The sequence below is a fragment of the Monodelphis domestica genome, chromosome 3 (assembly GCF_027887165.1).
Source record: "Monodelphis domestica isolate mMonDom1 chromosome 3, mMonDom1.pri, whole genome shotgun sequence".
Lineage (NCBI taxonomy): Eukaryota > Metazoa > Chordata > Mammalia > Didelphimorphia > Didelphidae > Monodelphis > Monodelphis domestica.
This window is the reverse complement of record NC_077229.1, coordinates 259,706,149-259,732,554: the sequence shown is the minus strand read 5'-3', so window position 1 is coordinate 259,732,554 and position 26,406 is coordinate 259,706,149. Positions and strand designations below refer to the sequence as shown.

The window sequence follows — 26,406 nt, the reverse complement described above, 5'->3', positions numbered from 1 at the left end:
TTGTTTACAGAATTATTGGGCCAATTCACAAAACCTATATATTTTTTTTAATCACTCAAAACAAATTTCCATATTATTCATTTTGTAAGTAAATAATCTTATAAAACCAAAACCCCAAATTATATACCCAAATAAACAAAATGATAAGTTATATGTTTTCATCTACATTTCTACTCCCACAGTTTTTTCTCTAGGGGTGGATAGCATCCTTTTTCATAAGTCCCTTAGAATTGTCCTGGATCATTGTATTGCTGTTAGCAAAGTCTATCACATACAAACCCCATATTCTTGAAACCTCTCCAACAACTCCATTTTTATTTTTTGCCATTCTTATAGGAGTAATAGAACCTCAGAAATGTGCTTTTTCCAATTATTCATTTTTATAGTATTCTTTTCTTGGGCTATTGTCCCTAGGATTTTTTTCCTTTATGAATTACCTAGACTGGTTGTGGTGTTGCACATGTATATCCCCTGCTGCTGGGGAAGCTGAAGCTGGTGAATCTTCTAAGCTTCATTGCAGGGACCAAAGCCAATAAGGTGCCTGAATTAAATCCAACTCCAGTGTATAACGAGCACCTTGTACTAAACACATTGAAACCATGCAGTCAGTGGCCTGTGTACTTCCAGCCTATCAGAATGGCAAAGTGATAGGAAACATCGTAATGGGTACCCCCCCCCCAAAAAAAAAACAGATCTAGAAAATGCACCAGACCCAATCCTGATGGGAAGACCCAGAAAAAGTCACAGTGAGGCATTTGTCCAGCCTGGATCACTAAAGACAAAGAGGTCTACAGACACTGAGAACTGAGAGCATTCTGTGCAGAGCACGCTAGAGCCCAGTGAGAGGCTATGCACTAGTGCAAGAGGATATCTCAGACTCAAACTGAGGCACCATGAGTGAGAGAGGGGCTAACTAGCACCTTTGTTACCCACTCCCTGGTTGTCACAGATCCAAGACAGAGTGAGAAGAGAGGCTGTATATAAGGATGGCAATATGGGGTAGAGTGGTTGAAAAAGGAAGCTAAGAAGCTAGCAGCAACAGTAGTGGTATAGCTTGGACTCCAAGCAAATAATATCTCATTTAAAACATGTAGCCCAGGCAGCAAAAGCATAACCAAGACAGGAATTCTAGTCCAAAGAGATTCTGCTACTCTGAACTAACAGATCTTTCCAGTTGGCTGATAGGGATATAGTTCAGCAGACATCGACTCTCATACAGGCCCAAATCCAGGTTGAGAATTTGCAGTGTTCTGTCAAGGAGGGGTAACAAACATACTTTGCCTTGCCACAGGCTACTTTTGAAACATTAAAAGCTAACAGGTCCCTAACTTGCCCCTGAAATGGAGTCAAAATGGCCACTTAGTCACAGCAAAAGTCCAGACTTCTCTGAAAACCCTTCCACACTAATCAAAAACAAAGTGCTTCAAGGGGACAGAAAACAAAATCTGACAATAGGACAGAGCTGAGGAACCCTCCTGCTGGACTCAACTTACAAAGTATGCCCAAAAGAGCCTGAATTCTTGAGTAAACAACAGAAAAAGAAAACAGAAATTACAATCGACAGCTTCTATACAGGTAATGAACAAAGAGCAAATGGAACAGAGGAGGACCAAGGAACACCAAGCAAAAACACAGAAACTCCAGCAAATTGGACACAGGCTTTGAAAAACTCAAAACACAATTAAAAAAAAACAATTAAGAGAGGCCGAAGACAATTGGGGAACGAACTTAAAAAGCAAAATAATCATCTGGAAACAGAGGCACATGAACTATAACAAGAAAATGGTGTCTTGAAAGCCAGAATCAACCAGCTTGAAAACAAGGCAAAGAAGGTGAAGGATGACCTCCAAAGAAAATCAGACCAGGAGAAGGATGATCAAAAAGCCAGGGATGAAATTTAGTCTTCAAAAATTTGAATCTAACAACTAGAAGCAAATGACTTCATAAGGCAGAAAGAGTCTATAAAACAAAATCAAAAGAATGAAAAAATTGAGGAGAATATGAAACACTTCATTGACAAAACTACAGACCTGGAAAAATAGATCCAGGAGAGATAATTTAAGAATTATTGGACTACCTGAAAATCATGACTAAAGAAAAATCCTGGACATCATACTACAGGAAATTATCCAAGAAAAGTGCCCTGACATTCTCAAACAAGAGGGAAAAGTGGAGATTGAAAGAATCCACAGATCACCTTCTGCATGTAATTCCCAATTGACAATGCCCAGGAATGTTCTAGCCAAATTAAAGAATTACCAGACCAAGGAAAAAATATTACAAGCTGCTAAGAAGTCATTCAGATACTATTGAACTACAGTTAGGATAACACGGGATCTGACTGCATCTACACTGATGGACCAGAAGGCATGGAATATGATATTCCAGAAAGCAAGGGAACTGGGTCTACAACCAGGAATCAACTACTCAGAAAAACTGACTATATTCTTACGGAGGGAGCGGGGGGAGGAAGTATATGTATATAAAACTAGAGGTAAAAAAAAAAGAGCATGATACTAAGAAAAATGGGAAAAGAGACAAGATGGGGTAAATTTATATTTCATAAAGAAGTGCATGATGAGGCTTAGAGGAAAAGACCAATAAAATGGAAGGGTGAAAGAGGTTAGAGACAGGTAATACTTAATTCTCATACACATTGAAATTGACTCAAAGAGGGAAGAACAATCAGATCCATTGGGGCAGAGAATTGATTTGTGCCCTATAGAGAAGTAGAAGGGTAACAAATTGACTAGTGGGGAGGGAAGCAATACAAGGGAAGGAGAGTGGGGGGGGTAGTTTAAAAGGACCCTAAAGAAAAATAAGAGGGGAATAAGAAGGGAGAGGGGAGAAAGGGAAGTAAAATAAGGGTAGGGATTAGGGGAATTGATTAAATGCAAAACACTGGGGTATAAGGAAATACTGGAAGAAGAAAGGGCAGGACTAGGAGAGGAAATCAAAATGATGGGGAATATGCAGGTGGTAATCATAACTCTGAATATGAACAAGATGAACTCTCTCATAAAATGCAAGTAAATAGCAGAGTGCATTAGAAACCAAAACCCTACCATATGTTGTCTACAAGAAACACATGTGGCAGGTAGACACAGATGGGGTAAAGATAAAAGGTTGGAGCAAAATCTGTTGGGCACCAACTGAGAAAAAGAAGGCAAGAGTTTTAATCATGATATCTGACAAAGCCAAAGTAAAAATATATTTGATTAAAAGAGATAGGGAAGGTAATTACATCCTAATAAAAGGCAGTATAGACAATAAGGAAATAGCAGTACTCAACATGTATGCACCAAATGGTATAGCATCCAAATTTCTAAAGGAGGAACTAATGGAGCTCAAGGATGAAATAGATAGAAAAACTATACCAGTAGGAGACCTGAAAACTCCTCTATCAGATCTAGATAAATGAAGCCAAAAAAATAAATAAGAGGTAAGAGAAGTGAATTAAATCTTAGAAAAATTAAGAGTTAATAATATGTGGAGAAAATAAATAGGGACAAACAAGATTACACCTTGTTTTCAGCAGCACATGGTACATTCACAAAGACTAACCATGTACTAGGGCATAAAAACATGTCAGACAAGTGCAAAAGAGCAGAAATAATAAATGCAATCTTTTCAGGTCATAATGCAATAAAAATAAGTAGGAAGGGTACATGGAGAGGCAAATCAAAAATTAATTGGAAATTAAATAATATTCTCCAAAATCAGTTAAAAAATAAATCATAGAAACAATAATTTCATTGAAGAAAATGACAATGACGAGACATCCTATCAAAATCTGTGGAATGCAGCCTAACTTGTCCCTGAGATCGTGGAACACAATATGTATAGAAAAAGTAAAAAAAAAAAGCAACTACATCATAATGAGCTATTCTGGTGACAGAAACTCTCACTATACAAATACAAAAGAAGAGAATAACTCCAAAATATCTACAAGCAATGCCTCAAATAAAAACAAAGCTTGGGTACAAACTTAATTAGGATTCCTAGAAGATATGAAGTAAGGGTTTGGAAAAAAAAGTTTAAAAATATTTTTCATAAAAGTATTGGGAATGCTTGAGCTGTGGAAGAAATAAATGTAAAGGGAATTAATTCCTTGGCACAAGAGATACAAAACTGCCCAAGAAAAAAACTGCCTGAAAACTAGAATGGGCCAAATAGGAACCAATAATAACTTAATGAGACAACAAGAAATACTGAAACAAAGTTAGTGTAATCTCATAGCACAAACAAATGACATGGCAATCAGATCAAAGAGATAAAGAGTCCTAGTCTCAAAAAGAAGAGAGAATTCCTTGTTTAATGATTTGACCATTTATCTATTTGAATCAGAATCTTATTAAAGAAAATTTCTGCAATTATTTGACACCCCTCCCCAGTGGACTGTAGATAACATGGTATATTTTATTGATACAGGGTTCTCTTTATATGTATAAGCTCCGTTTATCAATGCAGAGTCTTAGACTTTTGTAGAATACTGAGAAGTTAAATGGCATTACACAAAATCAGAAGTGAGTCTTGAAACCAGGTCTTCTTGGTTCCAAAACTTGCTTTCTAGCTACTATATAGTTGAACTATCTCTCAACTAAAATATAAACATAAAAATTAGAAAGTGTACATAGTTATGTTTCTAAGTTTAAAAGTGAAAGTTTTTTTTTCCTTAATAGCAGAAAGTAATCTCTCTTGTAACACTTAGAATAGGAAATTTTAAAGTATCCTTTTAAATACTGGAGTTTTCATAGAATAAAACAATAGGGCTAAATATGCTAATATGCTGTGGCCTACTTACTAAAATGGGATTGATGAAATATTTTGGCAGTGGCATATCTATGAATACTTAAAAGTTGTGTAACGCAGGATATTTAAGGAATGGTGAGGGATTAATTTAAAACATTTGGTCATAAGAGAATTACTTCTATCAAAATGTAAAAGATTTATGTTTTGCTTTTTAACTGTGTATAGCGTATCCCTTTATATAAAATATTAAACATATATCCCTTTTAAAATAATGAAAGCTCAGAAGAATTTTAGATCAAAATATTACTTTTCCTCTTTTAATTTTTTCCTTAATTTAAAAAATAAATGAGTACTTTTCTTGATTATTTCTCCTTCCAGAAAAAAAATCTTTGTAACAAATATTAATAATCCAGCAAAATGAAATTTTATATTGCCCATGTACAAAAATATGTCTCATTAATACATCTTGAGTCTATCACTTTATTGTTAAGCAGGTAGCATGCTTCATAATGATTACTTTGGAATTGTGGTTTGTTGAAGCATTGAACACAGTTGTTTGTCTTTACAATATAGCTGTGCTGATTCACAGCTGAAGGAACTATGGATTCTATAAAGCAATTTAGAAACATTTATGCACTAAAAGTTGCTAAATTGTGCATATCTTTGACCCACTGATACCACTACTAGACTTATGCACCAAAGAGATAAAAAAGGAAAAGATTTTTATATGTATAAATATATTTATAACATTTCTTTTTGTGAAAACAAATAATTTGGAAACTAAGTAGGTGTTCCTCATTTGGCAAATACATATTGTATTGTGTATATGAAAGAAATCAAATACTCTTATGCCACAAATAATGAAGGGAACAGTTTCAGGAAAAACCTGTATATACCTAGATGAGCTGATGCAAAGTGAAATGAGTAAAACCGAGATAACAACTTATAGTATGGTAACATTGAAAAATGAACAATTTTAAAAGGCAAGAAAAATGATAACAAAATGATCAATGATGATTCCAGAGAATCTGTGAAGAGAGCTACATAATCAACATGAGAACTTATTTTTCTTGACTCTGCATATTTATTATGATTTTTTATGTTGGGGAGAGGTGAGAGAAAGAGAGAAGATATGTTGTTTTTCATTGAAAAAATTAAATATAAGAAGTATTACATAAATTATTATTTTGGTTCTGCTCAGTTCATATTGCAGCAGTCCATATACATCTTCCCACGATTCACTAAAACTGTTTCTTTTGTCACATCTTAAACACATAGTACTCCATTACACTTAGACCATATTAGATCATATGTTTAACTGTTCTCCACCTGAGGGGCACTGTTTTTCATTAGGATTTTTATAAATAAAACCCTTGGCAACCTAAATTAATTATACATTCAGCCTCAGCCAAAATTTCACCCTTTACAGTACCCCCTTAGTTTCCAGCTCTGTCATTATAGGAAGAATAGTGATCAATCTTTTTGTGCATATATGTCTTTGATCTCTTTGGGGAAAAAATGTAATAGTGATACTGTGTTAAAAGTGAGTGTGCTACCCAACCCTTCCATTGTGCCCTTTGGGATATCTGTTCTGTAGCCAAACTTGCTTTCATCTTTAACCCTTTCCTTTCCTCTTCATTTTCTTGGAATGGCCATGGCCTTTCCCTTTACTCTATTTAAAATTTCCTACATACACCTAAGACTCTTCTCTCTAGAGTTACTAATGGTCTCTGAATTGCCAAATCTGTGTGACTTTTCTCAGTCCTCATCCTTTATGATTTCTCTGTATCTTTGATTCTGTCAAATGCTCTCTTTTTGTTTCTCACTCCTCTAGGTTTTTGTGATACTACTCTTTCTTGGTTTTCCTACCTTTCTGACTACTCCTCAGTCTTCTTTGCAGAATTTTTATCTAGTTCAAGCCCAACCATGGATGTCCTCAGTCCTGGGCCCTTTTCTCTTTACTTTTTTTTGATGATCTTATTAGCTCCCATAGACTTAATGATCATCTTTATAGATGGTTCTCCAATTTATATGTCCATCTCTTGAACCTGTTTGCACAAAAATATTATAGCTGCACTTTTTGTGGTGGCAAAAAATTGAAACGTTAGGGGATGTCCTTCAATTGGTGAATGGCTGAACTAATTGTGGTATTATGGTGGTGATGGAATATTATTGTGCTCTAAGGAATGGTGAATTGCTTGATTTCTTTAAGAACTGGAAAGACCTCCATGAACTGATGGGGAGTGAAATAAACAACCAAGAGAACATTGTACACAGAAATTGAAATGCCGTGGGACAATCAAATATAATAGACTTTGCTACTAATAGCAAGGCAGTGAACCAGGACAGTTCTGAGACACTTAAGAGAAAGAATGTTATCCCCATCCAGAGAAAGAACTGTGGGAGTAGAAATGCAGAAGAAATGGGTATATGATTTGCGGTTTTGGTTTTAAAAGCTTATTATAAAAATGAGTAATATGAAAATAGGTTTTGAGTGGTTATACATGTATAATCCAGTGGAATTGCTTGTCAATTCCAGGAGGGAGGAGGGAGACAACATGAATCATGTAAACGTGGGGAAATTTTTTAAAAATATATTTTTATTGATAAAGAAAAAAATATATTTTTTTTTAAATTAAATGTCCATCCCTAATTTTTCTCTTGAAACAGCTAGGCAACTCGGTAAATAAAGCTCTGGACATTAAGTCAGGAAGACAAAAGTTTAAATCCAGCCTCAGATACTTACTGGTTGTTTGACATTAGGCAAATCACTTTACTGGAGTAAGGAAAAGCAAACCACTGTAGTATCTTGGCCAAGAAAGCCCCATGGACAGTATGGTCCACAGGGTCACAAAATTGTTGAACACGACTGAATAACAATCTCTTTCAACCTCCAGCCTCACATCTCTAGCTTCCTATTTATTCAGTGTCTGATAGACGTCTTAAATTCAACATGTCCAAAATTTAACTCATTGTGTTTCCCTTCATACTCTCCCCTCTTCTGAACTTCTTTGTTAATGTCAAGGGCACTACCATCTTCCTAGTTACCCAGGTTCAAAACCTAGGTATAGTCTTGAAATTCTCACTCTTATCCCCCATATCTAATCTGTTGCCAAAGCCTGTCATTTCTAAGTTCTAAAGTTCCTCCTCCAATACTGCCACCACCCTGCTGAAGATAGCCCTCATCACTTCACACCTAAACTATTACACTAGCCTTCTGATTGCTCTCCTTGCATCAAGTTTATCCCCATTTCAGGCCATCCTGGACCCAGTTGTAAGATTGATCTTCTTAAAGCTTAGGTCTATCTATATCACCACCTTGCCCACCTCTCCTGCTGTTCCCATTCAGTAAATTCTTTTTAGCTTCTTTTCACCTCCACAATTAAAGTATCTATTTGATAATTTATGACTATGCATATTCACTGGCTGTCCCCTTTATTGGGAATTATGTCTCACCTCTACCTCTTGACCTCCCTTCAAGTTCGACTTAAAAACCTTATCTTTTACAAAAAACCTTTCCCTATAACTTTGTACTAGTGCCTTCTAGCTTTGATTATCTCTAATTTATCCTGTATGTATCTTGACTGTATGTAGTTATTTACATATTGTCTCACCCATTGGCCTTTGAGCCCTTTAGGAATAGGGAATGTGTTTTGTCTTTCTCTATATTCTCAATGTTTGGCACATATTATGCATATAGTACTTAATAAATGACTAGTTAGTAATTTATTGGCATAGTTCCAAAATGTTTTCTAGAATGAATAGCACAGCTCCACCAAAACTGTATTAACATGCCTGTTTTCATGCAGTTCCTCCAATATATGCCATTTTTCTCTTTTGTAAACTTTACCAATCTGATGGGTATAAAGTAGAACTCAAGACAAACTACTGGTTTTTTAAAGTAGAGAGGGATTTTTTTGGTTTTGTACTATTATTATTATTATTTTGGAATGGGTACAATAATTAACTACAAAATTAAATCCTATTTCTCTAGCATAAATTCAACAAGGAAAAAATATCTTCTTAAAATTCATCAGTTCAGATACAAACATCTTAGTTGTCCAAGTGAATTGATGTTGAGGAAAGATAAATTTTTTACTAATATATAGTCATTACATGGAACTGGAAATACTTCTATGTCTATATATCTAAAGAAATAAAATCAAATAATGGTTTTCTCTTTTTAAAAAAATAAAAAAAGATTAATTCATTTAAAGGATAACTGCTTCAAGATATAGTTATTTGTGTGTTAATGCATATGTATGTAGTAAGCATTATATTTAAAAAGTCTTAACTTCATGTTCTATTACCAGGAGCTTTGTCAATGTCGACCTGGTGAAGGAAATTGTTCATGTTGTAAGGAGTGTATGCTTTGTCTGGGCACTCTTTGGGATGAGTGCTGTGATTGTGTTGGTAAGTTGATATTTGGTTTTCTTATTGATATTGTCAATGTCACAATATTTTGGTTTAGAAGAAAATTACAAGTTTTTTTAGTTCATGTTCCTTACCTTATAAGTAAAACTAAAAGGCTTCTGGAGTTGAGAGTCTACAGTCTCAGGCAATAACTTTTTCCAGTATTCAATAATATACTACTTAAAAATCATTCCATAAAACTCTTTTACTTTATTTGTAATAGATCTAGATAACAGATGATCTTTGGAAGATGTAAGGATTCTTATCATTTCAGTAACTAACCAACCATAATTCCAGAGCACCAATGATGAAGTGTGCTTGCTACCCACCTTATCATGGAGATGTGATGGACTCGATGCAAAATGAGACGCATACTCAGTAACAATCATTTTAGCAATCTGTTTTTCTTAATTGTTTATATTTTGGGGGCAACTTTAAATTATTTGTAATATTTACACAGCTAGTAGTCTGAGATTTTACACACACAGAGTATTTATACTTAACAGCATATATGTACACATAATAGCAAACATTTATTTTTAATTCTTCTTCCCTTTTAAAACAAAAAAAAAACCCTCCAACAAATAAGCAAAATAAATGTAAAGCAAAAAAACAAAGGTTTTTTTGTTTGTTTTGTTTGTTTGTTTTGTGAGGTAAAAGCGAGAATTTAATGATAGATTCCCAAAAGAAAAACAGAAGAAAGAAAAGGTGTTCAGAGTTGGGTGGCTTAAAAGAAAGACTGGAAATGGCAGTGAAAAACAAAGGATATACTGACTGGATCCCCCTTAGCCCAGTCTATTTGGGGGCAAATAAGGCAAGGAGAGTCAACTTTGGAGAAGGCAGTAAGAAATGAAATGTCTTCAGGTTTTGAAAGTAATGTTTCTTTGAGAGCCAGAAGATAGTAGAAATCTAGGGTGACAGAGAGTTTGTTAACAATAAAGTTCATAGTGGAAGGAAAGAGTAAGCAGAATGGGCATAGGGCCTATAGAAGTAGAACTGAGCTAAAAAAAAAGAACGTGTGTCAGGCAGAGAAGAAGAGAGACAAGAATTAACTCAATATTTCTAGGGTGTAGTTTTTTCTTCTGTAAACTGAGGGAGTTAGAGTGACTTTAGAAAGATTTAGGTTCTCCCCTCATGCCAAAATATTATAAATCTAAACTTATATTTCTCAGAGCTTTACACATTGCTCTGCACATAAGTACTTAATATAACATTCTCAGATTTCCTTGTGATTTGATAGGAGAATTTTACAAGTATAATCATAGTTAGCTATTCACTTGGAATTTTTGACAGTACAAAGCTAGAAAGGTTGGTTGATACGCTGGATTGCAGTATTCCATCTGAAAAGGTGACAGCAAACTGAAACAAAAGGCTTAGCTTCATTTAACAAAATTTTGTAGACATCAGTATTGAGCCCTAAATTTCACTTCAAAAAATTAGCTACACAAGTACAGGCTAGGGAAGACATTATGTCCATTTCTGACTGCTGCAAAGATCAGCCCAGAATGACAGTGGGTTTGCCATCAAAAAATAAGTTGTGAAAATTTTATTTTCATTAAACCTCCATAAAATTGGGCAAGGGAAAGCCTCACGTTAACATTGTAGTCCTTGGGCACCTATATTCTAGCAAGTCCACCACTTCTGGCCACCTTGTCTACAAATGTAGACTTTAATTACAGGCACACGTCAGGCAGACGCTGCTGTCCTGGTTGTTACTGCAGGTGTTGGTGAATTTGAAGCTGTTATCTCAAAGACTGTGCAGACCTGTGAGCGTGCCCTTCTGACCTCTATACTGGGTGTGAAATAACTGGTTTTTGGTGTCAATGAAGTAGATTCCCCCAACTCCCCCCACCACCACCACCAGCCAGAAGAGATGTGAGGAAATTGTAACGGAAACCAGTACCCATATGAAGAAAACTAGCTACGACCCTGACACAGTAGCTTTGGGGCCATTTGCAGACTGGAATATTGACAACATACTGGAGCTAAGCTCTAATCCGACTTGGTTCAAGAGATGGAAAGTCATTCAGAAGGAGGGCAATGCCAATGGGACTGCACTGCCTGAAGCCTTGGACTGCATCCTACCCCCATGTCATCCAACTGTGCCTACTCCTCCAAAACTGGTAGTGTTAGTACTGTTTTCTCTTTGTGGAGACTGGCATCAGCACGAGACATGGTGGTCCCCTTTTGCCCCGAGTCAGTGTTACAACTAAAGTAAAGTGTGTTGAAAAGTACCATGAAGCTTTGAGTGAGGCTATGCCTGGAGATCACATTGGTTTCATTGTCAAGAACATATCTGTCACAGATGTCTGCCATGGTTGGTAATAGTAAGAATGAGCTCACCATGAAGTCAGCTGGCTTCATGTCCAGGTCATTATCCTGAACCATGTAGGCCAAATCAGAACTGGCTGTGCCCCTATTCTAGATTGCCACACTGCTTACATTGCTTGCAAGTTTGCCGAACGAAATTGTTCTGGTAAGAAACTGGAAAACAGTCCTAAGTTCCTGAAATCTGGTGATGCTGCCATTGTTGACATGTTTCCAGGCAAGCCTGTATGTGTGGAGAGCTTCTCTGATTATCCTCCTCTGAGTTATTTTGCTATTTGTGATATGAGGCAAACCACAGCAGTTGGTGTCATCAAGGCAGCTGACAAGAAGGCTGCTCGAGCTGGCAAGGTAACAAAATCTGCCCAGAAAGCTAAATAAATATTCGTTACCCCTGCCACTCCCAGGCTTAATCAGTAGTGGAAGAATGGTCTCAAAACTGTTTGTCTCAGCTGGCCATTTGAGTTACTAAAAGATTAGGTAATTTATTACAGTGAATCATAGAAACTTAAGGAGGAAACAACTGTTTTGTAGACCATTTGTTTCAAGGAAGTTTTAATTTATTAATTTTTAAAATCAGTAGTTTTTCAACGGAAACAACTTGTCCAAAAAATCTGTCTAATACACACACACACAAATCAATTCAGAATCCAAAAGACCATTGATGAGGAATGCTACCACTTCCTGATAAATTAATATAAAAACGAGAGACATATTTTTAGCTATGCCAATGTGATCGTCTGTGTTGTTATCACCATGCTTCTTTGTTGGAGGGTTTTTTGTTTCAAGGGAAAAGAGAAGGATTAAAAAATCTTGATAATTAAAACAAAGACAATTTTAAGGGATTATGGGTGCTATATTTTTATGGAAATGGAAAAATCTTAACAAGCTGGAGTTGAAAGTAGGAGGACCAAGATGGCAAAGGACCTTAAAACCCTGCCATGTAAGGATCAATGGATCAAAGAACTGGGGTTGTGATCTTAGGCAAATTATTTAAATCCGCTCTCAGTTTTCTAATCTGTAAAATGGGACTAATAATTGTACCTTCCTCCCATGAAACTATAAGAGTAGAGAACTTTAGTGTATCCCTGTCAGATCTAGATAAATCTTTTTTAAAAAATACCAACTAAATGCAAAAGAAATGAAGGACTTGAAAAGACATTTAGAAATTTTAAATATGATAGACCTCTGGAGATTGTTGAATATGATAGAAACAGTCAATAATTTCATTAGAGGTAATGACAACCATGGGACAGCTAAATGGTACTGTGGATAAAGTGCTGGGTCAGAAATCAGAAAGAACCAAATTCAGATCATGCCCCATTTACTGACTATGTGACCCTAAGCAAGCCACTTTACACTTTTTGCCTCAATTCCTGTTCTGTAAGATGAGCTGGAGAAGGAAATATCACACTATTCCAGTGTCTTTGACAAGAAAACTACAAATGGTTTACAAAGATTTGGTTGGATACAACTCAACAATAACAACACACTAAAATTTGGGGAATGTAGTCATGTGTAGATGTACGAACTTAAGGAAATTTTATATCCTTAAACCTGTTAATAAAAGAGAAAGAGTAGATCATTGAAATGGGCATGCAACCTTTTTTTAATTCTAGAAAACAAACAAATTTAAAACCCCAGTTAAACACCAAAATAGAAATCCTGGTTAATAAAAGGAGAGATGAACAAAATTGAACACAAAAAAAACACATTGAAATAATAAAACTAGGATCTGGGTTTAAAAAAACCCATTAGTTAATGACTAAAAAAAAAGAAAAAAACATAACCAGTATAAAAAATGAAAAGGAAGTTCACCACTAATGAGGAAATAAAAGAAGTTACTAGATCTTTTGCTCAATTTTATGTTCTTAGATCTTCTGCAATCAGAAAATTTAAATGAAATGAGCAAACATTTACAAAAATATAAAATGCTCAGATTAAAGGAATTTGTCACAAATTAAATCCCCCAATTTTTAAAAAAAGGATCATATTGAATTTTCAAGCAATTCCTATCAAATGCTTAAAAATTCTAATATTAATTGTTTTTAAAAATAGGAAAAAAAGAGCAAAATATTTCTTCTCTGGTACATATTTGGTCTTAATATCTAAACTAGAAAGTCAAAATAGGAAGAAAACTATAGGTCAGTACACCTAGTGAATATTGATGGAAAATGTTTAAATAAGATATTAACCAGGAGAGTACAGCAACATTTCACAAAGATTATATTCTGTGAGCAGGCTAGATTTATACCAGAAATGCAAAGCTGGTTCAATAGTAAGAAATTTTTTTAATTAACTAGATTAATAACAAGAACAACAAAAATCATGATTATAACCACAGATGCAGAAATAAGATACACTATCCAAACTTGTTAAAAAATACTAAATATTTAGAAAAGCATTGGAGTAAATTAATCTTTCTATATGGTGAAAAATAATATCTGCCTAAAACCAAGAGCCAACATTATTTGTAAGTGATAGTAAACTAAATGCCTTTCCAATAAGATCAGATATAAAGTATTAAACTGATTATACTGATTATCACATCTACTGTTGAATATAAGACTAGAAAGTCTAGTGATAGCAATAAGACAAGAAATAGACACTAAGGGAATAAACATTGAAAAAGAGTAAATAAAATAATCATTTTTTGCAGATGATGTGACAATTTATTTAGAGAACTCTAGAGAGTCGCCCAAAAGACCATTTGAAATAATTAACTTTAGCAAAATTGTATAATATAAAACAAACATACATAAATCATCAGCATTCCTGTATATTACCAACAAAATCCTGCAGGAATAACTAGAAAGAGAAAATTCCATTTGAAATAACTATACAGTATACACTTCTTGGAGTCTACCTGCCAAAACACATAGGAGGAGTATTATGCACACAATTATGGAACACTATTTACATAAATAAACACATCTAAATAATAGGAGAAATATTGATTCCTTAAGAATTGACCCAACTAATATAACAAGAAATGACAATGCTACCTAAATTAGTAAATACTAAATTAGCTCTGATCTTAGTTACCATTTATCACTCAAATAATACACATTACATTTACTTATTCACTTCCATATCCATCAAACTACCAAAGGATTACTTTATAGAGCTGGGGAAAAATAACAACAAAATCCATCTGTAGGAACAAAAGATCAAGAATATCAAAAGATTTAATGGGAAAAAAGTGAGAAGGAAATGGGCCTATTGTACCAGATCTCATATACTGAAAAGCCATAATCATCAAAACAGTTTAGTACAGACTACGAAGTATATTCATCAGTGGAACAATTTAGGTGTACATTATAATGAAGCAAACAGTAGCCTAGCTCTTGATAAGATTAGAGCAAGAATTCACTATTCAACAAAAACCATTGGGAAAACTAAAAAGCAGACTAGAACTAGGTACTACATATTAGCATCTTACATCATTGCTAAGACAAGCTGCAAATAAGTATATGACTTATACAGGTGAAATCATAAACTAGAAAAGCAAGGAAGAAATTAAGTTGTCAGATCTATGGAGAGGGAAAGAGTTCATATCTAAGCAAGAGATAGAGAAGTTAACAGAAAGTTAAAAAAAAACTTTTTTTTAAATACTAAAATTAAAGTTCTTGCACAAACAATCCAGTGCAGCTGAAATTAGAAGAAAGAAAGAAAACCAGGGATGGGAGTGGGGGTGGAATCTTTGTATCAGATTGCTCTGATAAAGGTCTCATTTCTAAGATATACAGAAAATTGAGTCATATTTATAAGAATAGTAGCCATTCCCCCATTGATAGATGATCAAAGGCTATGTATAGTTTTCATAAAAACAAATGCAAACTTTCAATAACTATTAGAAAAAATGCTCTAACTCACTAATAATTAAGAGAAATGCACATTAAAACAACTGAGATAACACCTCTGACTCACTAGACTAGCAAAGTTGATTTAAAAAAAAGGAAAATGGCAAATACTGGAGGAGCTCTAGGAAAAGAAGTACAGTTAATGCACTATTGGAGGAACTACGAATTGGTCCATTTATTCTGGAAAGCTATCTGGAATTAAACTATTAAATTCTGCATACTTTTTGAACCAGTGATACCACTACTAGGTCTATACACTCAACAAAATTAAAGGGAAAAGGCTTGTATGTACAAAAACTTTTTCTAACACCTCTTTTTTTTGTAGTAGAAATAATTTGAATATTGAGTTTGCCCATCAATTGAGGGATGGTTAAATAAGTTATGCTACATGAATGTGTTGGAATATTATTGTACTCTTAAGAAATTATGGCTTCTGAGAAAACTGGGAAGACTATTACAGTTTGTTGCAGGGTGAAGTGAATAGAACCAGAAAAATGGTTTAAATAATCATTAACAATGTATATATATAACATATAACTTTGAAAAATGTGAGAACTTTGGTCAGCAGAATGACCAGCCACAATTCCAGAGGGCTCATGATGCTACCTACTTCCCAATAGAGGTAGTGAACTCAGGAGTGCAGAGTGCCTTTTTTAAAACATAGTTGATGTGAGAATTGATTTTGCTTAGCAATACCTGTTTGTAACTGGGATCTTGTTTCTCTCAGGCAGGAGGCATTTGGGAAAGAGAAAAAGTAGATACTCATGAAGATGAAATAAAGTTAATTTTTCAAAAGCCACCCCCCAAAGAATAAAGTACTCTATAAATCCGTGTATGTATGTATGTATGTATGTATATATGTATGTCATACAAATATAAAGTCAGTATATTAATTATTTCATGTTGATATATAATATTTAGAAATGTTATTTTCCATTTTAAAGTATCACAATACATTTTATAATTAACTTATTTAAGAAAATTTATGCATATTATGATTTTATTTAGTTCATGTTTCCTTCACAGTGACACTACTATAAAAGTTGCATTTGATTGACAACATGTGTCAGATTTGGTATGCCAAGACTTAATTCTTTATGAGTTTTTTTAGTAATATATTTTGCTTAAAACATATGGTCAATCCAGATGTTTACAATTGTGAGACTGACATACACTTAAGGATACATAAGACTCAAATCTTATGTGCTTATTTGGAGCCCCTTTTTAATATTTATGTTTTGATTTAGAAGACTGATAAGCAGTATACAATGAACTATGCTACTAGGACAGAGTCACTAGATTTTGCGGAATGGAAATAAAATCTTTTCTTCCTAAAGGATTTATATTTTCATCAAGGGCAGGTGCTAAAAATCCCTTTTGCTATGGAATCATCAAAATCTAATTTCCATGTTAATAGTATATAAAATATTACATAATTTTTCCAGTTAACTTTTTTCAAACTAAACTGTTTTTTTATTTTTATGCCAATAAAGAAAGAAACTGTAATCACTGTCCATTAATAATGAAGGAATATTTCCTTGAATAAGATATTTATCTACCGTGCATTATGATCATCATCCTCTACTGTTTGATTTTGTGAACCCTTCTTATCTCCAAAAATTGTTACTAGAAAACTGAAAATTCCTAGAGGAATCATGGTTTTGTTATCACAAAAATGAGTTAGGAATCATAGTGTAAATATTTGATTATGGTTTTGTTTTTGCTATGGTAAACTAAGGACTTTGAACCAAAGTAATGACCCTTCTTTGATTCATTTTATTTGGATTTTTAAAATTTAGCTTTATTGCATGCTTTAATTAATATATTTCACTGGTATTATCAGTTTATAGATTTGCAAGGTTGGCAAGGACTTTGAGAGGACACCTGGCCCACTTCTATGTCTATATCTGATTGTTCTTTCTGAATTTTAGAGAAATGTTTATATCATACATTCCACAAATATAAACATATTAGTGAAGTGTTTGAGTATTTTTTCCTTTTTTTCTTCTTTGAGTATTTTTTTAAAAGCATGTCTAAATTATGGTGTTTAAATTGCACAAATGAAATTGTCCTATGAAAAGGATTGCAACAATTCAGTGCAGGTTTAAATTAGATCAAAATCTCCATAGATTATTTCAATATCTGTCTTAACTATATCCCTCAAACTGATATATAATAGTTTTAATAGGTGAGTTATTAGGGACTGAGTATAATCATGCCTTATGAAAACTAAAAGGAATCCAAATCCACTGTTAACAATTTTAAACTTTCAAGGTTTGGGGGGTTTTGTTTTTTTGTTTTTTTGCAAACTGATGCAAAATATTTATTACAAGTTATTTTTTGATGCAGTAGTTTTTCCCCTCATGTGATAACCACTTTTAAAAGCCTACAAATAATGTCATCAAAACAATCTTTGAAATCTCACAAAAATTTATATTTTACAATCCACCCTGAATATCAAGGCTGTAAGAAGAACACAACAATTCCTCAGAGATACATGTAAATCCCAGTAGAATTACTCGTCAACTCCAGGAGGGGAAAGGAAGAAGGAAGGGGAAAAACATGAATCATGTGACCATGGAATAATATTCTAATTTAATGAATTAAATAAATAATTTTTAAAAGAACACAACAATTCCTATATCCAAATATTTTACAGCTGTACCCAAAAAAGGTAAAAAGGAAACCCACAAGGGAAAAGTTATAAAACAACAAAACTGAAAGATGAAGGTCACTGTGGTATCAACTGAAATTTCATATTAACACTACTCTTTTGTGGTGCCCTCTAGGGTAGGATCCTAAATCCTCTATTCTCACACAGCCAGAAAAGTGGATCTTTGTTTCAATATGTTATGCTGCTTCTCTGTTGTTGGTTGAGGTACTTCAGTAAGGTATGTCCTGCCTCTGGTAATATAACCACAATCCCATCTGTTTGACTAGTGGATCTTGGAAGACTATTTTTACAACAATCTTTGTTGTACTTCAAAAAGTAGCAGCATCTGTCTGAGAAATCCTCTTTCAATAATTTTTAATTAATTTGAATTTTAGTCTTAAAAGAAGTCAATACTGAGTCAACAATGTGACATGGAAACTAAAGAAATTAATGCTATTCCTTGACTGCATTAAAAGTTTGCTTTACTCTGCCCTGGAGTTCTGTGTTCAGTTGTGGGCATCACTCTTTAGGAAAGTCAGAAACAGTCAGCCTGGATGAAACATGTTCAAAAAACAGACTCACAAAACTCTAATTTTAACAAAAAGAAAAAAAAACCAAAACAATAACAATTGAGTATCTTAAAGTCATATTAGATGCATAAGGAGCACCACACATGATGATGATGATGATGATGATGATGATGATGATGATGATGATGATGATGAATTTTGGATCCAGTTACAGAAAACTGAAGAGTCAGTTTACTAAATCACTAGATCTGAATCAGTCATTTCTTAGCACATGGCCATGGCAAAATGAACTACTTTTGTAAATTTTCAGTTTTACTCTATTGACTTCAACCATTGGTAAATCTCTTATCCTCCGAGTCCTAGGATAGACAGATTTATAATATCCTTTGGTAGAAAAAATTTATTCAGCATAGGAAATATTGGATTTCTAATAGGTCATTTGATTTACAGATATAAAAAATTAAAATTAAAGTCTGTTAAAAAGGAAGAGTTGTTATCCTAGCCATTTCATTGCTGCTAGAATTCTCTTGGATTCAGAGGCAGAATAAGGAGGTTAGAAGTGATACTAATTTTGCCATTCAGTTTGACCAGAATTTGGAAGAAGCAGCATACTTACAACTTTCAAATGTTGCAAAGTATGGTGTAGGATTGCAATTTGAACTAGCACACTCTCTTTGCAACATAATTGCAAGATTTCCTATTTCAGATAAAAAATTTGATTTTCAGAAATCCATGAAGATTATAAAAATGTGTCACAAGAAGAAACTACTCACAGCCATGGCTCAGAAAATTAAACTCCTTTTTCCTTCCTTACACCTTTTTATGAAAATTAATGCCTCTTTTAGTGCATTGTTGATGGAACTATGTCACACCAGAAAGCAATTTGGAATTGCCACTGAATCAACATATGTTTATTAAGTGCCTGCTGTGTGTGTGCTAGGCTCTAGAGATACAAGTACAACAAATAAGACAATCCCTACTTGCTTTGAGCTTACATTCAAAGTAAGGATATAATAAGTACATAAAAAACATTCACAGCATAAATATTAAACTAGTATATATATTATATGCATATATATATATATATATATATATATATATATATATATATATATGTTGTTGACATAAGGCAGTTTGGGAAGGTAGTTTCTAGAAATTGGAGGGATTAAATAGATTTCCTTTCAGTAATGGTGCCTGAGCTGCATATGAAAAGAAAAAGGGATTTCTAGGAGACAGAAGTAGGTAGGATGCAATTCAGGCCCAAAGGCACAAAGATGGGAGATTGAAGGTCATGTGTGAGAAACAGAAGAGAAAGCTAGTTTGGCAATATTGCAAAGTGTGAGTGGGAAAATAATGTCCATGGAGACTGGAAAGATAGGTTGGGGCCAAATTGTATTGGGCTTTAAAACCTAAACAGAGAAGTTATTATTTTATGTTTACAATAGGAAGTCACTGGATTTATTAGAGTAGCAAAGGCACTTGAAAAACTCTTTGGCAGCAGTATATAAAATGATTAGGAGTAGTGAGAAACTCAAGGCAAAGAAGCCAATTAAGAAGTTGTCACAATAATCTTGGTAGGTTGAAGATGATGGAGGCCTCAACTAAGGTGATCATTTGTGTAGAGGAAAAGGGTCAAATTCAAGAAATGTTGAGGTAGAAATAATCAAATTTGTAAACTGATTGAGTATGTGGGCTGAGGGAGAATTAAAAACTGAGGTTAAAACCAGGATTATAAACCTGAGATAATGGAAAGATGTTTTCAGAACCAAACAGGAAAGTTTGGAAGAGTAGAGAGTTCAGAAGATAATTACTTTAGTTAATTATGCAAATAAAATAGTAAAGTATATGAATCAAGAATTTCATTAATAAAAAGAAAGACTCCTTATGCAACAAAATGTTTATAGTAGAAATTTTTTGGGTGTGTATGATAATAAAAACTAGAAACAAAGTATGACCTATTGAATTGGGGAATAAAAAATTGTGGTACACGATTGTAATAAAATATTACTGTGCTGTAAAAAATAGATATTGAAGAAAGACTTTCAAGAATTGATGTAAATGAAGTAAGCTGAGTCAGGAAAACTATAAATTTTGATTGTAAGAACCACCTACAATCAAAAAGAAATGTTGCAAAATTACCAAAAAAACAAGTTTGACCCCGAAAAGAGATATGAAAAGATACCTGCCCCAATTTTCTTCTGGAGGTAAAGTATTTGTGAGTATGTAATATATATGATGTCAGATTTTTTTTAATCGTTTTTTAAAATTTTCATTTCTTTGTTTTATTTTTTTTTCAATTTTCCCCTGGGTATAATGACACACTCCTTTAGACTTTGCCACTATGGAAGTCAAAGCTGGTGTTTGGGAGTTCTGAACTACATCGGGCTAAGTTGCTCTGGTGTCTGCCCTAAGCTCAATATTAATATGGTGAGCCCTTCTGAAAGTGGGAGGGCCATCAGGTTGCCTAAAGAAAAACAAACTAACTTTGGTCAGAAACAGTCTGTGAGAGTAGAATTGGGTTTTTGAGTGTCCCCTACATTTTAGCAAAATGGAAGGCTAGTCTTTTTAAAAAATGAAAATAAAAAATTCTTTATTATAAGAGATTACCCCTTTGAGGGGAGGTAGAAAAGATAACAGTGAGAAATCTATTGTAGAAACAAAAGCATCAGTAAAAATGTTTTAAGAAATTAGTCCCCTCTATATGTGCTTGACACTCTTAAGGTATGTACTCCATAAATCATAAAACTTCTGTTTTACTGTAAGACTGATAATAGTTTCTTCTCTTTTATTGTCATTTTTTTCACTTAATTTAAGAAAATGGAGTTTTAGCTTCCCTAAACTTAACAGCAATTTGTAGCTTTGTAAAATAAATCAACATGTAAATATAATTAGTAAACATAATTACATGAATCAACCATGCTTTTACATCAATATATTAAAACTATATATTTGGTGATTTTATGTGCATTGCAAAAGGGATCCTAGGGATGGTTTGGTCCAGCCTCTTCATTTTACAAATGAATCATCTTCTTAGAATTTGTGTATTTGATTCTGTTCTGAACTACCTTTTGACTTATAGCAAAATTGCCATAATCTCTCTGTTGTGGGCCTCTAGAGTATAGTTTGTCATTCACAAACCCATTTTCTTTTAACTAATAAGAAATTTAATTTTTGTGTGAGCAAACATTCTGGAATGAATAATCAATTTTTCTTGTAGGGCTGTTGTAGATTTAAATTCTACTGCCTTTAAGACAAGTTAATAGGCATGTCTAACAAAAGATCACCCCCAAGCAACATTTTTATTACATTACAACCAAATGCAAGTAATCATAAAACTCCACTGTAATGAAGTTCCACTGGTTGCCTATCTATAATAATATTTAACGCCTAATGTATTCCCAGAACAATTAAGGAATTTAAGTTTATACTTTATAACATAATAGTCATTTTTCATTATACATAATACCTTTTTTTGCCAATTACATGTAATAACAAATTTCCACATCAGTTTTCTGAAGTTATATGATCCACATTGTTTCTCTCCCCTCTTCTTTCCCCACTCCTGGGACTCACAAGCAATTCAATCTGGGCTATACATGTATTATCATACAAAACATATGTTATACATAATCTTAAACCACATTGTCTGACATAGGTAGCCTAAACCTTAATAAAGTTGCCTTTAAGTAGTTTACATATTTTTCTATTATGCTCCATGTATTAAATTTTAAATATGCACAGACATTATCAAGGAAGACCTTATATTTCATTTCTGTTCTCTTCATTACCTCACATAGTAATACATAAGTAATGGATAGTCAAACAACATTCCTCCTTGCCTCTGCCACCTTTTTATCCTATCAATTTAGGAAATATGTAAATCAAATTTGTCTTACCTTTTAGTGCTTTTATTTAGATAATTGATGAAGAGGAAGAGTACATTTGCCTTAAAGCTTTGTTCAACAGACATTTATTTAATACCTGCATGTGTAAGGAACTGGTCAGTGAGTCAAATTCGACCTTGTGGTAAAAGTCTCCTTTGAAAGGTGTTGCGCTGTTAAGAAAGGAATCTAGTTGATTGTTGAACAGAATGAAGTATCATTTAATTTTGAAAGTATAACACTGAAAGATATTCAAGTGTTGAACTTTGGAAATTTAGTGTGATACATTAAAAATTCTTGATATTCCATTAGTTTAAAAAAAAAGTTCAACAAATCACTTACTCTATTTCTTCCTCTTAGGTATGTGCAATCCACGAAATTATAGTGATACACCTCCCACCTCAAAGAGCACCGTAGAAGAGCTTCATGAACCAATCCCATCTCTGTTCCGTGCTCTAACAGAAGGAGGCACTCAGCTGAACTGGAACATTGTTTCATTCCCTGTGGCTGAAGAACTTTCCCATCATGAGAATCTGGTCTCATTTTTAGAAACTGTGAACCAACCACACCATCAAAATGTGTCTGTTCCTAGCAACAATGTCCATTCGCCATATTCCAATGATAAAGGTAACTAGATGTTTTCTTTACAATTAAATAGGTTAAATCCTTTTGCCCATTCAACAAAGCACACATGCAGATTACTATTAGAAGTAAAGTTGAGGGAGAGGCTAAACACTCATCTTTTTGTTTTGGGAATTGAAGTCTTAAATAATTACTGGTTTTCTGTATATATGGTCCCTGAATAGTTAAGGAACCATTTCAAGATGACATTTGATAATTGTTAAAACATCATAATATTGTGATTAGAGGTACTTTGAAAAAAGGTTGAAGACATGTATTTGGCTCTAAATTTCCTCACCAAATCAAATCCTTATCCCAGCCTGCTTTCTCTACAGATCATTCAATAAAAACTAAATTAATAATAGATAATAGCTAACATTTATGTAGTACTTACAAAGTCCCAGAACACTTTTGTTCTCCTTTGATACCCTCAACAACACTGGAAGGTAGATTCTATTTTCATCCCCACTTTACAGATGAGGAAACCAAGGCAAAAAGGTACACACTTGTAATAGTCCTGAGTATTGCCCAGGGTACACACTTGTAATAGTCCTGAGACAAGATTTGAATTCTTCTTGTCTCCAAGCCCAGCACTTCATCCACTGCACTGCCTAACTGCTCATAATCAATAATAGAGTTGAACTTTATCACTAATATACCTAAAGTTCAAAAACTTGTGCCACCTTTTTAGTAGTCTTGAAAGGGACCTTAGAGAATAGCTAAGAGAATCTTCTCAAAGAGTTTCATCATTGTATATGAAAAACAAATTGATATTTAGAATTTGATTCCTCATTGCAATGTAATTCACTATTTACCTCATGGGAAAAGAATAATTTATTATTTCTCAAAATTTGAAATTATGTATAAATAATGTAACTTTTTTAACTTTGACTTTGTTTTACCCTTCACTAATAGCCATTTTATTTTATTGATATTAATACTTTACCTAACTAAAACAGTGTTAACTACTAAAATTATTAGATCTTTAAGCAAAATTTCTCTTCTTCCTTCAGTGGAATTCAAAAAGGCAAATCAAAATTTTATATGAAGTTTATTTTCTTTCCCAGACAAACCTCCCTTTCCTAAATAAGTAACATTTTCCCTTTTAAAAAGGGTTATGGGGAGTAGCTGGGTAACTCAGTGGATTTAGGGCCAGGCCAAGAGATGAGAGGTCCTAGGTTCAAATCTGGCAGCAGACACTTTCCAGCTGTGTGACCCTGGGCAAGTCATTTGACCCCCATTTCCTAGCCCTTACCACTCTTCTGCCTTGGAGCCAATACCAAGTATTGACTCCAAGATGGAAGGTAAGGGTGCAGATAGGACTATTTCCCCCTAAGAATTTTCAGCTCCACAATAGTCTCCTAGCATATGCAAACTATAAGGATTGAGGTACAAGGGATAAGGAAAGGTTTGTGATAAGGAACGGAGGAGGTGATGGGACAGAGGGAATATGGAGGCTGGTGAGGTAAAGGGAGAGAGGTAACCCACTGCTGAGAGACTGTCTTTGTAATTCCTTCACACTCAACCCACAAGAGAGGTAACCTTGGGTAAGGTTAGGTCAAGGATGACTAGACCAATCTCTTTGAGTGGTCTTCTGGAGAATATTGGAGTTTACTCTTCAAAGCTTGACTGGTAGTTGATACCCCCAGAAATCCCCCTTGTCTGGCGGGCAGGCAGTCCCTGTTGGCTTTCGTTGTTTAGTCAAGGCTAATGGCTAGCCCAAACCACCACCTTCTCTTTCTTTGTTCTTCCTTCAATTTGAATCTGACTGTAATTTTATATTTTATCAAGTGGTTTAATAATTTAGTAATAAAAGAAAGGGGATAGGGTAGTGGGGAATAGGAGACCCTAAAGGGTGTCTTTGCTTCTTCAGCTGAGCCAAGATGGCTCAGCTTCAGCTTGTCTAACTTCTTCTTAGCTAGTCACTATCTCTATCCTAACTAAACAAGTGGCAAGTGTCCTTCTTGGGAAGATCAAGGGGTGGAAAGGATCTTCAGGGTGACCCACTGAAGTTAAGGGATCAGCCCCTTTCAGCAGTAGCTGTTGCTTGGTTCTTCCTCTAGTTGATACTCTCAAACATGTAGGAATCTTCTCTCTTCTTCTGGGTAAGGGAAATGGAGGCAACGCTTTTCCACAGGTTGGGATCTAGAGCTCAAGGTCCTTGCATCTCACTCAACTGAGTTCAGAGGGCAAAGTCCTTTTCTTTTTAGCAGTTTCTTCCATAATCTTCTTCTCTCACTCCAACTGTCACTCCCCCTCCCGTCATATTCCAAATGATGGCTGCTCAATCTCATTGGGCAGAAATACAAAAGCTTAATTCACAGTTTTCCTTTCTACAAAACACTATCGATACCACAATAAGTAACATTTTATCTTTAGTAGTACTAATAGTAATTAAATATCATTTCCTTTTATATAATGGAAAATCAACATAGTGTTCAAACCTTATCTACACTGTGCACAGAGACTATGTAGCATTTATTTTAAAAAAAACAGAATACTTTATGTAATAGTTAAGACTTCATTAGAAATAAAAAATCAAATCTCCCATCTCAACTACAAAGTCATTTATGCTTTTGGAAATAGAATTACCCACAGGCCACTGTAAAGAATGTCTTAGTAGTGCCTACAATTATTATTTCTTTTTACATGGAGTGCTCAGTACTAAAGGGACAATGAAGGAAACCCAAAACATGAAAAAAAAATCTCAGCTATATGAAAGTCATAGTACTATATAAGTAGCTTCTTCTCTCATTAGATATTAACTAGGTGTTCTGTACACATGATATTACACAAAGTGGGGTAAATTGCCATGGACCTTACATAGTAAGGGTTTATTTAGGAAGGCTAACTTTTCTTCTTAATTTCTCATTTCTTTTTATGAGAAATATCCTAGTTTCCCAGTCTGGAAAATTGAGTCGTCCCTTGTACCCCCAGTTACCAATTGGTACCACCAATCTCCAGTTCTTCCTAAATGTCCCTTGACACTTTTCTCACTCTACCACCACCCTAATCCCACTATATTTATTCAACAATTATGTAGTTAAATGTTAACAATGGCTTGGAGAGATATAAAAAGGAATATGGCTTGGCTCTTCACTGTCAAGGAAACATCATAGCCTCCTAACTAGCCTACATTCCTCTACTCTCTTTGCTTCAGAACATCCTATATACAGTCTTCCCATAATCTTTCAGAAATACCAATTTAATCATCATTTCCCTATCACAAAACTAAAATGATTATACATATGGCATACATAAATTCTAAATTTCCTGTTGAACCTTTATGGCTCCAAGGTCTGGCCCTTTCCTTTTCCTCCATTTCTGTCTCTCTCTCTCTCACACACACACTGTACTCTTCCCCCAAC

At 34.2% G+C, this 26,406-nt stretch overlaps 1 protein-coding gene across 1 annotated transcript in view; it reads left to right on the top strand.

Annotated features, from left to right (window-relative positions):
* The window catches only part of TWSG1 (twisted gastrulation BMP signaling modulator 1), a 63,764-nt gene that overhangs the window by 25,864 nt on the left and 11,494 nt on the right, over positions 1-26,406 (top strand). Inside the window, exons 3-4 of the mRNA XM_001364879.5 lie at positions 9,066-9,165; positions 22,778-23,044. Of these exons, the coding sequence (XP_001364916.1) occupies positions 9,066-9,165; positions 22,778-23,044 (367 nt within the window). The remainder of the gene's footprint in view (positions 1-9,065; positions 9,166-22,777; positions 23,045-26,406) is intronic.